The sequence below is a fragment of the Porites lutea genome, chromosome 1 (assembly GCF_958299795.1).
Source record: "Porites lutea chromosome 1, jaPorLute2.1, whole genome shotgun sequence".
NCBI lineage: Eukaryota > Metazoa > Cnidaria > Anthozoa > Scleractinia > Poritidae > Porites > Porites lutea.
The window spans coordinates 53,083,650-53,100,255 of NC_133201.1; the positions used below are offsets into that span (position 1 = coordinate 53,083,650).

Consider the following 16,606-nt stretch of genomic DNA (forward strand, 5'->3'; position numbering starts at 1 on the left):
TATCACCTGAAGCACTATCCACGGAGTCCCAGGAGATGTGCGGCAAGTTACTGTCACCACAAATTACCATATTTTGAAACTGATCGCAGACTTGATCTAGAAAGGTGTTAAATAAATATACCCAACTAGGGTCTGAATCCGCAGGCCTGTATCAAGAACAGAATAACAATGCAATCTGCGGATCAAATTTAGAAGAAACTAACTGTAACTGTTGTGACCTTTGCAGATCCTTATTTTATGATTTTAAGATTTTTAAGATTTTAATATGTATTATCATGAATTACTATCTATTTTAGGTTAGTGTGCCCAATTAGAATACATCATTATAATTAGTATTATCATAGATTATTATTATTATTATTATTATGTAATTTTAGATAAGTGTCCGCAATTAGCCATATACGTTTGACACTTAAATAAAGTTCTTATATCTTATTATATTGTTATATCAGACATATCAAGACATCAAAATGGCAGTTTGTTCTGTTAAAATGATTAATCGCAAATATTGCTTGCTCAGTTGGGACTTCAAAAATAAACACATTGACGGGAACTGAAGCTTTTAGTGATTAAGGAACAGTGTTAAACGTTTTACGTTTCCCTTCCATGGCAGTTCGTTTCATTCACGAAAGCTTATAACTCGACTCCAACAGTTCTTGTCTCAGCCAATCATAGCACGACGGCATCTGGGAATTCAGCACCAAATCACAACGGAATTACAACTTGGATCGAGGTAAAATTTTCCGTAATTGGGGAGGATTGCGGGGATGTATCGAGGCAAACAAATTTCAAACCAAAACTCGACGAAAGATATAACTGAACAGAGACACACGCTTGCTTGAGGCGATGTATAGGTCGATAATAGGTGTGGCGCAAAAATGTGCCGAGTGAAGTTGAGATTGCTTATTGGCTACCTTTTGACGTTAATTATCGAATACGATTATGGTGTCGGTACAAAATAATATCTTTAAATTATCAGCAGGGGCCGCGCGGTGGGCTCGAACTTCAGATCTGATTGTGCGGTTTTAAAATTTACTTTAGAGCTGTTTCCTTGGACGCGAAACTTTGCTCCAATCATTTGGCTGCTTTCTTCATCAACAGGGATCTCTAGCTCCGTCCTTCTGGGCCTCATAGCTCATTTGTACCACTGCCGTGCCCCTTATTAGGGTAAAAAGGATATTTTGGATAAAATTTCGAACATTAATTCACCATATATTTTTTTATACCCTGGTTATTTCTAAAGCTTCTTTTGATTTTCTAGCGCTCTTTAATTACTTTCATCAAACCACAGTGTTAATTTACGGCGAATCTTCGCATCTCTATGTTACATAAGAAGACGTAGGAGACTGTTTTAAAAATATTCTGGTATTCTATTCCTGTTAATTCAGTTGTTTATAACTACAATTTTAGCTGTACTAAACTACGTTGAGTGCTTATTATTTTTTTCAGAACATGAATACCTCTGGATTCAGAGCCTGTGTCAAGGAATTATACGGGAACAGATATGACCCCTTGTCCGTCGGTTATGCCGTGCTCACAGGTCTGTAATACTACTGAGTTCATTTATGAAGTAGTTTTTAGCAAATGAAAAAAGAAACGTTATTTGTTACTGGATTCATCTGGAAATACTTTGGAAATGCCCTAAACTAATAACACAATGCAAGTTGATGGCTTTGCAAGTCATGGCGGAGTCAAGAGAGTGTACCTGTTGACATAAAAAAGATTCTTGAAATTCTTTCAAGTTATAATTTTCCTACCCCTCGAAGAATTTCACCGTTTAATTAAAAGTTTTCTTAAAGGATAAATAACGAGGATGAAAGACCTTGCTAGAAATTAAAAGCACTATGCTTAAAACAGTCGTTTGAATAGTTCGATAAATTTTATCTTTATCCGAGTGGTGTATCCCTGTCGCTAGTCTTCTATCCAATAATATCTTACTAGTACCTTGAAACGATTAAGCGTTGGAAAACATTTTCGCATCACGCTCCTAACAGTACTGCGAGTGAGATGCTGCAAAGGATTTATCAACTCGGCAGTTTATTTGAATGTATATATTTTTGACGCTTACGCTTATCTGTATTTCGCAGACATCTGTGAACCTGGCTGGAACTATTTCAACGGCTTTTGCTATTTCACAAGTAAGACTTGTCAAAATTGGACCACAGCACTGGATAAATGCCGACAAGAAAACTCGGTTCTTGTTGATGTCCAAAATAACGAAGAAAATGTGTTTTTACAGCATCTACACAATGGAGCAAAATCCTGGCTGGGACTGAATGATGTTTTCACAGAGGGCTCCTTTACTTGGGCAGATCGTGGTACCGGGAATTTTACAGCTTGGGCTAAAAACCAACCGAACAATTTTCGGGATGAAGACTGTGTGCGTACACTTGGTGTTGAATATAAATATGAATGGAATGACGTGAAATGCAGTGACTGTCATCAGTTTACTTGTAAGAAAGGTAAGATGTCATGTATAAGTTTAGGAATGCACAAGATAGAAGAAAGTCTACTTAACAAAACGCATTTTGGTGTGTTAATCGTGATTAATATAGTTTTTCTTTTTCATTTTGAACAGATCTGAATGAATGCAGTAGCGACAAGTATTACTGCCATCAGGTCGCCAGCTGCACAAATTATCGTGGTTCATTTACTTGCACTTGTGATCAAGGCTACACTGGCGACGGCTTTGAGTGCGTGCTGAATTACGCAAGTATGACCAGATATAAAATTGCAGCACTGCATGTTAACGATGAACAGCAACTGGGTTGATTTATAATAACAGTGCTAATGCTAGTGCTAGTATCACGCTCTTTTATTGCCGAGCCGTTCTAATGTTTTCAATGGCCATCATTCCGTAGCTTCTACTGCTTACATTCAACGTCTAAGTTTTCATGGAGTGTCTTTTTATGATTTCCCAAAGTCCCATTCTAAACGAGAGTAGCTGCACAGGCGGCATAGTATCCTCCTCCTTCTTACGAGACTAAACTTTGCTGTTTAATTCTGTGGCCTGGTTAATATTTTGCATATTCGGCCTTATTATTTCCCCTAGTATTAGACTGTTGTTGTGAGGGAAGTCATTCGAGAGTTGATAATATTGTCTTGCAAGGTCAGAATCCGATTCGCACTGAAAAAGAGTTTTTAAATTCCCGGGTCGGTTCGTTCACTTTCACTATTAACCGCCGCCCGATTAGCTCAATTGGATAAGCGCCGGCCTGCCAACCAGGAGGTTACCAACTCAGAGCCTTTAAATAACTGAGGAGAAGTTGTTGCCTTTCAAAAGACATCTGCACACGGTTAAACTTTTTAGTTTTCTCATATAAGGACGATAAACCGACTAGGCCCCGTCTCACAACCGTTGCACATATAAATTTTGTGGGACGTTAAAGAACCCAAGCTCCGTTCGTAAAGAGTACGGGAAACAGTTCCCGGTGTCTTGGTCTATCTGTTATGATGGGCGGGACTGATATTGGCCCGCGGTAATTGGCGCCACGCGCTGTTGCGGTGACCCTGCCGAGAATTGATGAACCTAATTAAGTAAATAAAATACTGATAACTCTGTCTCTAACTTTTGCAGGGGGTTTGGAACACTCTACTATTGTGGGGAATGATGCTAACTACTTGCAATATTTAAGCACCTGGCTCAAACCAGTTGCTCAGAGCAAATCTTCACGATGGAAGCGTTGTTGGCGAGCATCTGTGGATGGCTGGGCTGCCAGTACTTTTCATAGCCGTTGTGACAACAAAGGACCAACTGTAACAATCATAAGAGTCGGCGGGAAATACATATTTGGAGGCTACACCAGCCTCTCATGGCGTAAGTAGTTTGTTTTTTCTAAAACTGGGCATATTAGCATGTAAAATTGTCTAAGGAAGCATTTGAAGTAGATAATGTTATTACCACGAAGAGGACTTAAAAAAGTGCATTCACACAACTTTATCGCCCTGGTTCCGTTTCAGTAAATTCGCCAAATGGGTTGAATTATTCTGGCTTTAAATTCGAAAGTCTCTATATTAAATAAAGAAAATGGTTGTCTCGTGTTCTCGTACCCCCATACAAGTAAAATTAGGACGTTTTACCTCGTATTCGTGCTGCGAATTCGCTGACAATTAAATTCTGTGCTGACGTATTTTCTTTTCAGAGCTGTTCCTCTCTACAGTGTTTTTCAGGCAAAGTATTCCGCTCAAGTGCTGTTGTAGTTTAAAAACTCAATAAAAATGACTAGAACGCGAGTGCGAATTGATCTTAAGTTCCTAAGGCTTCCCTCTCCGGCTCTTACAACTAAAATGAAAACTGTTTGTAAAAGTGCAAGTTAGATGGGGAAAAATTACTACTTAGTAATCAAGTCTTTTTCTGTTGTAGTTTACACAAAAAATAAACTGAGAGAGCATTTTGATCAAAGCTACGTATACTGATGTCAACCTGAATAATTGCATGGAATCTTACGTTTCCTGTTTTCACCTCACCTATTGTAAGACGCTCAGTTATTTTAGCGCACAGACAGTCCAGATTTTAAATGTTTTTTTTTTTTCGACTATTTTATGCCTTAAATGCTGTAGTCAATTACTTAAAGGAGATTGATGCAAATTCATGTTATATCTTTTAAATACATTTTGAATCTTTTTCTTTTAGAATCGTATCGTATCTTTTTCGAGTTTTTATTGTAGTTGTATATTGTAAGCAATTTTATCCTTATTTTTCATTTTGGTTCTATATCGTAATCTTTTTTAAAGGGCCCTTTAAGAATTGAGCTGTAACTCTTTATGATGATGATGATGATGATGATAATGATAATGGCTTATTAGTGAAAAGCTTCAATATGAATCGGTGTATTCAAAAAAGAAACACAAAGACTGAGATACAACTAACCAGCAGTGGAACCTCGGCATAACGAAGGATCAAGAGACCAACAGATTTGATCGCTATATAACGAGGTTTCGTTTTATCGAGATTCTTTTCCATACATTTTACTATAACTTGGGTAAAGAAAGTGGTTAGTTACATCAAGGAATTCGTCATACAGAGGGTCGTTATATCGAGCTTCCACTCGGCTGCAGTAAACAGCAACTGAAAAATTCAAGCCTTTGTATCGGGGTGCCGAAAATTGAATTTTATTCTGCAATTTATCGCTCTTTTCAATATTTTTTGCGTTTAGCTTTTAAAATGCGGCATGGGTCGCACTTGGCAAATTTCTGGAAGAATTTGTTTACCTTGCGGTAAAAATCTGTCATCGGGGCACATTGCCAAGTTCGACCCCCAAGTTTTCAAGTTGAAAAAAACTTTGAAAACCGCAAAAAACGTCAAAGACGCCGTATTGCTTGGGTGGGGCAGGCAGATTTTGGAAAACTCAAGCTAAACAATAGGAATCACGGTGGTGAGTGTCAGCACTTGTCAGCGAAACGTGACCAATTTGAAACACGATCAATTTGAAACAATCGTAGAAATTTTCTGACCTTCACGCTTTCATTGTGGACGGACGAGGCTACCACTACTTTTCGCCATTTTAACGTTTTTGCGAAAACTCTCTTCGAGCGAGCAACTCATAAGCTTGTAATCCTTCGATATTTCAACGTTTTTACGGGAAATCTCCACAGGCGAGCCAAATAAAGTCTACCCAGGCAAGTACCGTTACAGGTTTGTTATTCTCCGAGCTAAATGCAGTCCTTGCAGCCAAGCACTTTTTTTTCCTTATTTCTCCCATCCTCCTGAAACTGGGAAAGGAGGAAAACGATCCTACGCCAAATGATCGGGCTACGAAGAGATAATGTTCTCTGGTATCTGGCCTACTTTAGTTCTCAATGTGTCAAAACAACGACAATTAACTTCTACTAGTAAATACTAGTGCGACCCTCCTCGATTTGACTAATAAACTTAGTAGTAGTATAGTTTCACTTTTTCTTTGCTACTTAAAAATTATAAATCATAATCATTATAAATTTGAGTTTTTAACGAAGTCTGTGTATTGGATCATCCTTTTCATTTCTTATTTTCCCAACAGTTTGCTACGGGTGGCGATATGATTCCCAGGCATTTCTTTTCTCGCTGGTTAACAAGCCAGGATGGGCGCCTGTGAAGCTGCCTCAGACAGGGCGGTATAGTTACCAGAACAGTTATTCCATATACGACGACTCGTCTTATGGACCTACTTTCGGAAACGGCCATGACATTGCCATTTACGACTACGCGTCATCCAGTAGCAATTCCTATGCTAACCTTGGTTATACTTACAGCCCACCAAGCGGGTACAACTATGGAGACACCTTCACCCAGACATTTCTGGCGGGAGGAAGTAATTATCATTTTACACCAGACGAAGTGGAAACATTTTACGAAACAACCTAAAAACTGTGGCATTGAATTCAGCTTCAAACTTGACAGTCAATAAATATTAAACTGATTAAGCCAGAATAATAATTTTTTTATTAATCAAAAAACCTAAAAATGGCCTTTTACCAACTTTTTCACCTGATTTTACATGAAATAGACAGATTTGGTTGTTTTATGCTGAAAAGTGGATTTTTTTTCAAAAAGCTTGGTACTTTGCTTAACCCATTCGCTCCTGGAGATTTTGCTGAAAAACGCGTTTTGAAGCTAGTCGAGTGGTTTTCTGGTCACTGTCGTGCTATAAAGGCCTAAAACTTACCACAAACCGGTTTACAGGTCGTACACTTCGCGGCCTTCTGATCCAGATGCACAATATCAGCTTGCGAAGTTCGGGCATGCGCAGAAAGCAAAATTTCGACACAGCAGTCTTGACTTTTACTTTTCGCTTTCTCTCCTCCCTTCTTTTTTCGCTTTTCTTGCCTCATTTTTTTTTTCTCTTGCTGGGCATTTAGTAGGCTTCAATTTGGTCGGAAGAGTTTTTAGGAAAGCTTTTAGGATCTTAGGATTAGTTGAAAGGAAAGGTAGGTGGGTATATGGAATAAGATTTTCATGGAGATTTTCAGGTCAATGTCTCGTGGTTTTTTGCTTCTTTCTCCGGTGTCCTTGACTGAATTGTGCTCATTCTGGTATGGTTTGAAAGATCTCTTCACTCTCCACAAGTTAGCGAAGAAAGTTGTCCTTGACCGTTCAAACTGATGACGTCACAAAGGGTAGAAAGGACCTGGATCCACACGGGCGGTTACGGGCGGTTCAGGGGCGAATGGGTTAGCAAGGCAATAAAAAAGAAATAATTTTAATTTGTGAATTTAATATGGAGGCCTGTAAGTTACAGTACAAAGGTTGTACTACCTAATTAAACTGATCGTTAAAGTGCCCATAACCTAAAATTTTATATTTTCATATCTGAAACTACACCTTATTCAAATAGCTTCTGCTAAAAATTTTGCGATTTGAACCAAAGACGATTATTTTAGAATTTTTTAAAAACGTTCAAATTTTCCGCCATTTTGGCACACCATTCGTCTTAGTCTTCTCTCGGAATATGACGTCATATGACGTACTTTAAGGAACACGTGACTTTATCGACAGGAAAACATTAAGAGTTCTGGTAGGTTTTTCTGTTTCAGAAAAACTTTCTTCTTGCGAATACGTTTTGATTCAATCCTTACTTGTAATTGACCTTTTTTTGTGTACAGCTGGCGAAGGCATAGTCTGCTACACAGACGTTTTTAGTGTCGTCACGCAACGCTCCTCCCCACAAACGGCTGCTGAAAAGCGAACCACATTCCTTTCCCGTGGTTAGCCAATTAGAATTCAGTTCCCATTTTCTGGAAAGTGTTCGCGCCAGAAGTTTCATCCAGTCACAGCCTTGCTACCCTAAATGCGGACAAAGCAAAGCAAAATGGCCGCGCTAGAGGAACCATTCATTCGAGCGTTTTCCTTATTTAAGATTTTGGAACTAAATGCTCATCAGAAGCGGGCAATTCAAGCAATTGTGGTCGATAAGAAGGATGTCTTTGTAAACTTGCCGACTGGGTTCGGAAAATCGCTTATTTATCAAGCTCTCTCGTTCGTGTTTTATTGATAGCCGAAGTGAGAAGGAATGAATGAAAACGGGAGCTCGTTCACGCCACTCATCACAAACTAACTGTAGGTCAAACTTCTCCAAATCTTCCTTGTTAATTTTCCTTAAAATTGATGGCTTTCTTGTTGGACATAATTCGGCAACTTCTTTGTTGACGATCTTCAACACCTTTTCCACAATATGCTTTCGCACTGAATGGCAGTTCATAACAGCTCCCGCAATTTGTGACGGAACGCCATGTGCTAAGGCTTTTCCAATGGACTGATATGAACCAGTTAGAGATTTGTTTACATTTTTACTGGGATACTGAATTTTTAGTTGCACTTGACTCTGTTCTTGGACGCCGGATGATCTTGGAGTTAAAGTCACTCAGGGAAGAAATGCATGTGCACTTCGAGGACTTGCCATATTTTGATTTGGGAAAGCACTCAACAGAAGACTCGGCTGACTTTGAATTGGGGATAAAAAACCAGGAAGGTAAGCAGGCACAGGCCGTTTCCATAAAGAAAAATCCTGATAACTCGAATTAGCAGAAGAAGTGCATGTGGTAGCTTCGCCTGTGTCAAACTGAGGCGATTTGGATACTTTCTGTCGACTTAAACTTTCCTGTGTCCGCGACATATCGCGGACCTGGTCCTGATGGTTTCCTTCAGGAATAATGCCGTGTAATTCTTCTGAAGCCCTTTGAAGGCGCTTTGTTCTCGGCACATCCCTTTTTTGTAGGCTTCTTCAATTTCTTGGCGAATTTCGTTCAGGTTTTCGAAAGATAGCTGAAACTTCGTCAAACGTTTGTAGCAACTCTTGCAAACAAATATCTTACCGCTGTTCGCGAAACAACTCACGTCCACATTAAGGGACGATTTAATAATCCCTTGCAAGTCGATCGAACTTTTACCAAAAATATAAATTTTCTCGGCATTTTCTGACGGCGAAGAGCAAACATTTTGAATCACTGTCGACAATTTTCTTAGGGGTTCCGCCGTCCATGACTTGCTGGAAAGCACGTTCATATCCTCGAGCCCGGAATCGCCTGGCTTTACCCACGAAAACTGACGTCACAGTCATACGTGATTGGTTTGTTCGTTAGACCGCAAACACAAAGGGAAAGGAATGTGGTTCGGTTTTCAGCAGCCGTTTGTGGAGAGGAGCGTTGCGTGACGACACTAAAAACGGCTGTGTAGCAGACTAGTGAAGGCAAGGTAATGGGAGTTCCTTAATTTACGTCACATGACGTCATATGTGAGCCTGTCAGTTTGCGTGATCAGCGTCGCGGGTGTACCCCAAACATGTAGACTTCAAAACTTGGCAAAAAAATCGCGTTTTGTTCAAACCGCAAATTTTTTTCGCAGAAGTTATTTTAATAAGGTATAGACTCAGATAAGAAAATAAAAAAAATTAGGTGATGGGCACTTTCAGGACCAAATGTTCTTATTTATTTCTTTTCAAACATTTCTCCTCGTCTGATTTTCAAAATATACACCTGTTGCGTTTTTTATCGAGCTGTCTCGTCAAATTTGGCATATTAAGCTTACATTATTTTGCATTTTTCTTTTTATGTTTTACCTGGTTTTCTTGATTACGAAAGACTATTAACCCTCGGACGTACAGTTGTACAAGGTATAAGGTATAAGGTTTTTCTGAGATTTTTCCTAGAGGATAAAATATCAGCACCTCACTTTTTTCGGTAGCTGTTTGTTCATCCCTCGCACACATTTTGAGACAAGTTCAGTGATGGTCAGTTGCTATGGTTACGAGATATGACGTCATAAATAGCAGATGGTGGAGCCATTTTGAGTAAAAGTACATGTTTTTTCAACTTTTTTCAACAATATAAGTAAATCTTGTGGCTAAAATCATGCAAAGTGCTTATTTATTTGTTATTTTTCATGTAAAGCACAAAAAATTACCATTTCTCGCGGTTTTAACCTGATTTCTAATCCTTGGTAAAATCCAAGATAGCGGCCAAGATGGCGACCATTGTTGGTGGCGTCACAGACCTCCAGCAGCGCCACTACCCATAAAATATACCTCATTTTGTTAAGAAGAACAAAAGATTTCCAGGTAAAATCGTTTCGAAATACTGCAACATATCTAAAACTCAAGGGAAGGGTTCCATCCACCCACCCCGCTTGTACCACGGCGGAGGTATGACTTTGCGTGTACGTGCGAGGGTTAAATTGATATTTGGTAATCACTCGTACGAGCGCTAGGTGAATATGATGATATCCCTCTACTGTGGTGCTACGGCTGAAACTGATGTAGCCTGTATAGCAAGCGTTTCTGCGCGAGTTCGTCGAGAAAGTTGGGACAAGAGAAAAAAAAAAAAGGAATGAGGGGGGAGGGGGAAGGGAGCGAAGGAAACGCTTGCCCGCAAACCCCACGATTTTGAAAAACTGCGTTCGCCCACGAACGCAGCTTTTGATTGGTGCGGCGCTGGTAGTGTTGATTAAATAGCAATCAATACATCAATCAAACCAGGTATGTTTTGCTTATGTGCGTCGCAGACCTCGTCTGATCTGATTTGTGGTAGCAGATTACAAATGCTTTGGTCCGATATTTATTTGAATCATGTTTGTGCGAAGGTTTATCAGATCTGAGTCCCTTCGATCAAAAGTATAATTGGAGATCGAGCAGTGGAGACTAGTGAAGGCCAATTTATTGGGAATGACGGGTTGCGTATCTGACTAAAAAAAGTGGACTGTTTGTTGTAATTGGAGATAAGATCAACGTAAATCAGAACATCGAGTACTAGACACTAGCTAGAGCCGCCATGGACAAGTGATTGGAAATTGAGCGGCATGGATTGTAGTGAACTTTTCGACACTGGCTGGCCTATGGTGCTATGGAGAGCAGCAGCTGTGCAAAACTCATAGCCCCCGGAGTGAATTGTTCCGGACAAATCATTTCTTTGCGACGTTTTGACAAGGTTTAAGATGAGATAAAGCCACATAACGTTAAAATTTTAACTCAACTATAAAGAACAAGAAATTCCGCAGCAATCGCTTAGAGTTTCAACCTTCTTTTATAGTAAAGCTTCTTTTTATTACAGTTTTGCAATCGCGTGGAGCGTGTTTTATGGAACAAAGTAATTTTTTCAAATCTAATAATCTATTCGTTATCTATCTTGACGAGCTGTCAATTTACAAATGAACCGAACCTTGAAATATCAAGGGGCGTTTTCCAGAATCGTGGGGTTTGCGGTCAAGCGTTTCCTCTTCTCCCCTCCCTCTCCCCCTTCCATTTTTTTTTGCTCCCGCTCTAACTTTCGCGCTATAACTCGACTGGAAACACTTGCTACGCAGGCTAAAACTGATGTAACTCGAAGAATTTTTAAGAAAGCCATGAGCATGGGATTAGTTTTCCAAGCAAAGAAGAAATTCATTTTTGGCAAATCCTAATTAAAGAATTCTAGTTTAATATAGACCTGCATTAAAAGCACCGTAGACCGATAGACCACAGGTCAAACCAGGAATAACGACTTTGAAACACGTGGTCTAATGGTCTTATTCTGCCTGAGTATAACCCTCCTTCCTTTACGATCTTAGTATAAAAAGACATTCGTTAGCCTTAATTAGCTTATTCTCTACATGTGTAGTAAATCGGCATTTTTCCTAGAAAGTAACGAATAGAGAGAGTCCTGGTTTGCGAAATACCTGACACGAGAAGAAAAACCTGTGTACAAGGCCATATTTTTTTTCCTAGAAATAGAAGTTGAACATTTTTTTGATGTCAACCATTTGTAATGCGGCAATCAGCCGAAACAAAATTTAGTAAAAAACACTGCAAGGAAAGATAGCATCAAATGCAATTCATTTATTTCAAACATTCAACATACATCGCCTGCGTGGTAGGGGCAAAAGGGGGAGGGGAAGAGGGGAGGGAGAAAAGAGCGAAAGGGAAAAAGGAAGGGAAGACCGTCTCCTTCCTCTCTCTCCAATCCCCCTCCTTTTTTCCCTTCCTCCCTATCCTCTACCCCTTTCGCCGACATATACCGAGTCAGGTACTTTCGGCGACTCTGGAAGAGTGGAGCAGATTCTTTCCAAAACAAGTTCACCATATAAACGTCCAGGACTTCCACCCTGGGAAAAGGTTAAACAGCATCTCATCAGAGACAAATTCCTGTCAAAACCAAAAGCACAAAAAATAATTGATAATTGAAACATGTCAGCTTCATGACCTCTCAATGTGTATCCTGAATTTCAGCCGTCTCCTCGAATGGCAAAATTCCTAGATAGTGAGCCGAGAAAAAAGTTTTTTTTTAAGACGTTATATTACATGTTGCAGTTTTCTGGAGCCGTAGATAATTTTACCAGGTTTGTAACAAGATCACATCTGATCACATGACTGTTTGACCGGTCAAGTTCATACAGTTGGATTCTCGGTAAAAAAAAAAAAAAAATAATAATAATAAGGCGATTCGCACGCTCAACTGGAAAATTTGACGGCAATCAAGTTCACAAGTAACTCCTTTGCGCTCTTTGTTTCTTCTGCTAATCGTGTGAGGAATTTTGATAAATAATAGGCCATTTCCGAGTTGTCCCAAGCCTCTGTTTCAAAGCGAGGTTAAGTGCGAAGCTATTGATATGAAAATGACTTTTTATTCTCACGCAAATAAAAATTTCGCACTTAGCCCCGTTGTTAAAATGAGAGTTTGTGGAACTCGGAAATGGCCTATTCACCATGCCAAAAAAATCTTCCCAGTGACTGTGCGTCAGTGGGTCCGGTAAATCAAACACGTCTCCTTAATATGCACAGACAGATAAGATTCGTCAAAACACCCACACTAATTGTACCATTGGCGAAAGAATACGATTTTTCAAAGAAGCCTTGCGATTTGTACGTGTTAAGCTCCTAGGTCGATTGGTATGACCGTTTTTGGTCAACTGCCTGCTGTATGTCATTAGCGGCTCATGTGGCTTCAAGAAATGCGCAATGGCGCGAAGTTAGACTGCATCTCATTACAGGGACACCTAATGACTTGATGCTGCAAAATAACTGTTACAAAGAGCAAATTGATAGTACCTCGAAATCTCTAAAGCTCCAGAAAGGCTAAAAATTTCGGAATAATTGTTAAACTCGCCTAAGATAATTATGTGGAGCCTTTTTCACTAACTTTCCTACGTTTTTCAGAGATTTTTGACAGTTCATATTTTATTTCGAAATTAGTCTTCCGAACCCATCAGCCTAACCATCCGAAAAAGTTTGAGACGACCAAAAAGTCCCGTTAAGACATCGGAACGGATCAAAAGTTTTAAGGGCAGCTTCAAATTAACCAAACAGACTTTTAAATCAAAGAGAAAAACATCTCAGACACTTCTGACGAATTTAAAAACACAAATGGTCGTTGAGTAGCCATGTGTCATCACTGATTAACACCTGAAAGCCGTGCAAGATCCATCTGTCGATCGGTACCAAGGGAATGTTGCTTTGAAGGAGCTCTAAATGTGTTTGAAAAAAAATGTTGTAAGGTTACAAGGACTGCAAAACAGTAAAAGCAATCACTTTTTTTACGCCTCGGGCTGTTCCATACCTGGATGATACAGCTTTTTAAAGGTAATTGTAGAGGTTATAGATGAAACCTGTGAAGATGGTTTTGCGCTAAAAACAAAATCGTCAATTACCGTACTAGTCCTATGTTCCGTATATGGAGTAAGGTTTTGTTCCGCACATAATAACACCGAAGAGAAACTTAGGGTCAAAAACTGTTTTTTCACTTATTTTCCAGAAGTATGTCAGTTCTTCATCAGTAATAAATTAGTAACAGTGGAACCCTGCTAATGCGACCACCGTTGGGCCATAAAATCCTGGTCGCACTAACGAGGTGGTCGCATTAACGGGGTTCCACTGTTATGAAATAACTCAGTGATTTTTACGTTTGGGTCGAAAGAATATTTTCGTGTAAACAAGGTGGTCGTATAAATAGAGTGATCGTAAACCGAGGTTCCACTATAGTGCTTGCTACTGTGCTGCTACCGATTATATTAAATCATTTTTTGCGGAGCTCACGTGCGCGAAGCGCGTGCAGCGAAGCATCATGGGGTAAGAAAATCTATCCATCCCAGAAAAAAGATCACGTAACATTTCTTTCCATGAGTTGCCTTTCTAACGTATTCGTAAAACTCCTCCTTCGTTGGCATTCACAAACATGAGTTTAACAGATGGTCGAAGATAGTCCGCTCAGATGCATATATTTCACTTCGCACGAGTGCTTCGCTGCACGGGCTATGCTTGGTAAATCAAGTGATGTCACGGACATGCGTAGTACGTTATTCAACCCTGTCTAAGTGACGCAAAGAGAAGAAACTAGAAAATGTGCATGTTGCTGTCAGGGCAAAACTTTTTTATTGAGTTATTTGTTCGCTGGACTGTACCGAGAACTTCACGCGTGGCTACTCTAGTGTGTTTGTGGTGTCTGCGTTTTGATTTGACGTCCAGTCGATTCCAACATTACCACTTCATTTGTGAACGCGGAAGTAGCTTCTGCAGCAATAATTTCGCACCCTGAAAGAATTGCTCATTAAAGATGAAATATATCCAAGGATTAATTCCACTGTTAAAGCATACCAGAAACCAGCCAAGGAACAGAAAGTTCCAAGAGCAGGCAGTTTTTAAGCCAGAGAAACAAGCCATCGTTCCAAAAATCAACGGAAAACGACAAACGATTAGCACAGCAACAACAGTGACAAGCATTGCTAATATCTTGCGGTTCATCTGTTACCGTCGATGTTGATTTGACGGGAGTTGGTTGCCGGGTGCTATGGTGTGTTTCAGTTTAAATCCAATCGCGGCGTAGATGAGGATGATAGCAATGATAGGCAGTAATACTAACACAGGGTAGCAGAATAATAAATAAATGATAACGTAACCAATGATTCCAAAATAGAAGGTACAAACATGGAAGTCCGGCTTGAATTCGGCTAAAGTGGTCATTTTGAATAACGGCACCCTGAACCCGATCGCAAAAATCCAAATGACGCCAATCAGAAACCGGACGATACGAAGTGTTATTATTCTCTTGAGTGGATAAAACACTAGGAAGAAACGATCCAAAGCAGTCACAAGCAAACTTCCAGTGAAGACTAAGACTGACATTTGACCAATAAACTGAGATAAACGGCAAAGAAGCTCGCCTGCAACTCCTGTGATAATCCACTGGTGGCTATATGCAGTGTCGACAATGCTGACGGGAACGGCATATACAGTAAACAAAACATCAGCACAGGCCATGTTAAAGATGAAGTAATTACTTGGAGTCCTCATTCTTTGATTAGCGTTTTTGCACACAATCGCGATTAACAAAACGTTGCCCAGCATAGACAACAGCAGGAAAAAAACGAAAGCAGTGATTTTGATTGCCTTTTGAAAGTCGCCTTCCTGTAACAAATCTCCTATATTTGAGGCGTTTTGCTGTAAACAGATTCGCTAGAAGAGAAGGGCATTTCGAAGCTCTTACATTAACCAAAAATTCAGATTTTTTCCTTCACAAGGTACCGAGCAGTTTTGTCTTCCGCTTTGAAGCTTACCTCAACTTAACGCGTTTCAAGAGACTATCACGAACTGAGCTTGAAGTGAGCGTTTGATGTTTTTTGTCTTATTTGGCCATCTGCTTTTGGAGGAGTGGTCAAGAACTCGCACATTCATTGAAACCTAAACTCTTTCCTTTCATCCTCTTTGTCTCAATCCCCAATATTTGCTTAGTGTTCCTTATTTCACCTGCCTCGTCTCCCAAGCTTACCCGTAATGTCAATTTGTCACTTTTTAAGAGAGCAATACAATTAATGAAACTTCCAAGAGAGTTCATTTATCATGTTAATCTCAGTACAGTAATTTAGACTTTCAATTAATGACGTCGACAACTTTGAAAAGGTAAAATAAAAGCTATAAGAGGGTAGAAATAACCCTCTAATGACTTTTTAGGGATGATTAATAATCTTTTTTGATGGAAAATTTGGTTTTTCCGTACAAAAAGCAACCTCTTGAAACGTTTGTACGGTAGTCGGCTATTAAATTCAACATTACAAAGACCACATCTTTATCACAGTGTTTGCATTTTGAACGTATCTATTGATATTTCTTCCACTGCGGTTGTCTTTCCACATTCTCTTCATATTATTGGACTGCTGAAACGTAAGAAATAAATTTTATCTGAAGGGTTGTTTAGACTTTAACAAAAATACAGAAGTTTCGATTTCACAAAATTACTTTAATTTACAATTTAATCTAGGACTCTTACGTAAACCTCGTAAACATAATTTCCGTGTGCGTATTTATCAAAAGGTGGATTTGACTTTCATCCTGTCCGCGAAAATACATTTTCGGTGTTTATTTTGACACGTTTTTACCTCAAAGTTATATAGGTAAAATAATAGAACAACATGAAACCTTTTTTTTTTGTGCGGTTCTCGCTGTCTGATGCACGAAATTTTCTAACCCACTGTGATTCAGATCTAATTTTAAAATTAAACTGAAGGTAAGAAAATCTGAACGAGAAGCGACAAGTAAAACAAGAATCTTGACAAAGGGGGCCTTCCAGTACAATAAAAACCCACGTATAAGAAACTAAAGTTTAAGAACCTGTTAGACTAAAATTTTCATTTTAAACCCCCGATCATGGATAAGAACCTATTCAGCCCAAA

The 16,606-nt window shown here is 39.4% G+C and overlaps 1 protein-coding gene and 1 pseudogene across 1 annotated transcript in view; one reads left to right on the plus strand and one right to left on the minus strand.

The window, feature by feature from the left end:
* The window catches only part of LOC140921629 (uncharacterized), an 18,617-nt gene extending 12,196 nt beyond the window's left edge, over positions 1-6,421 (plus strand). Inside the window, exons 10-15 of the mRNA XM_073371637.1 lie at positions 614-733; positions 1,450-1,540; positions 2,088-2,462; positions 2,579-2,713; positions 3,578-3,817; positions 6,000-6,421. Of these exons, the coding sequence (XP_073227738.1) occupies positions 614-733; positions 1,450-1,540; positions 2,088-2,462; positions 2,579-2,713; positions 3,578-3,817; positions 6,000-6,343 (1,305 nt within the window). The 3' untranslated portion in view covers positions 6,344-6,421. The remainder of the gene's footprint in view (positions 1-613; positions 734-1,449; positions 1,541-2,087; positions 2,463-2,578; positions 2,714-3,577; positions 3,818-5,999) is intronic.
* A 1,423-nt stretch (positions 6,422-7,844) lies between these two features.
* Positions 7,845-15,771, minus strand: LOC140932160 (prolactin-releasing peptide receptor-like; annotated as a pseudogene).
* Positions 15,772-16,606: the final 835 nt, after the last annotated feature.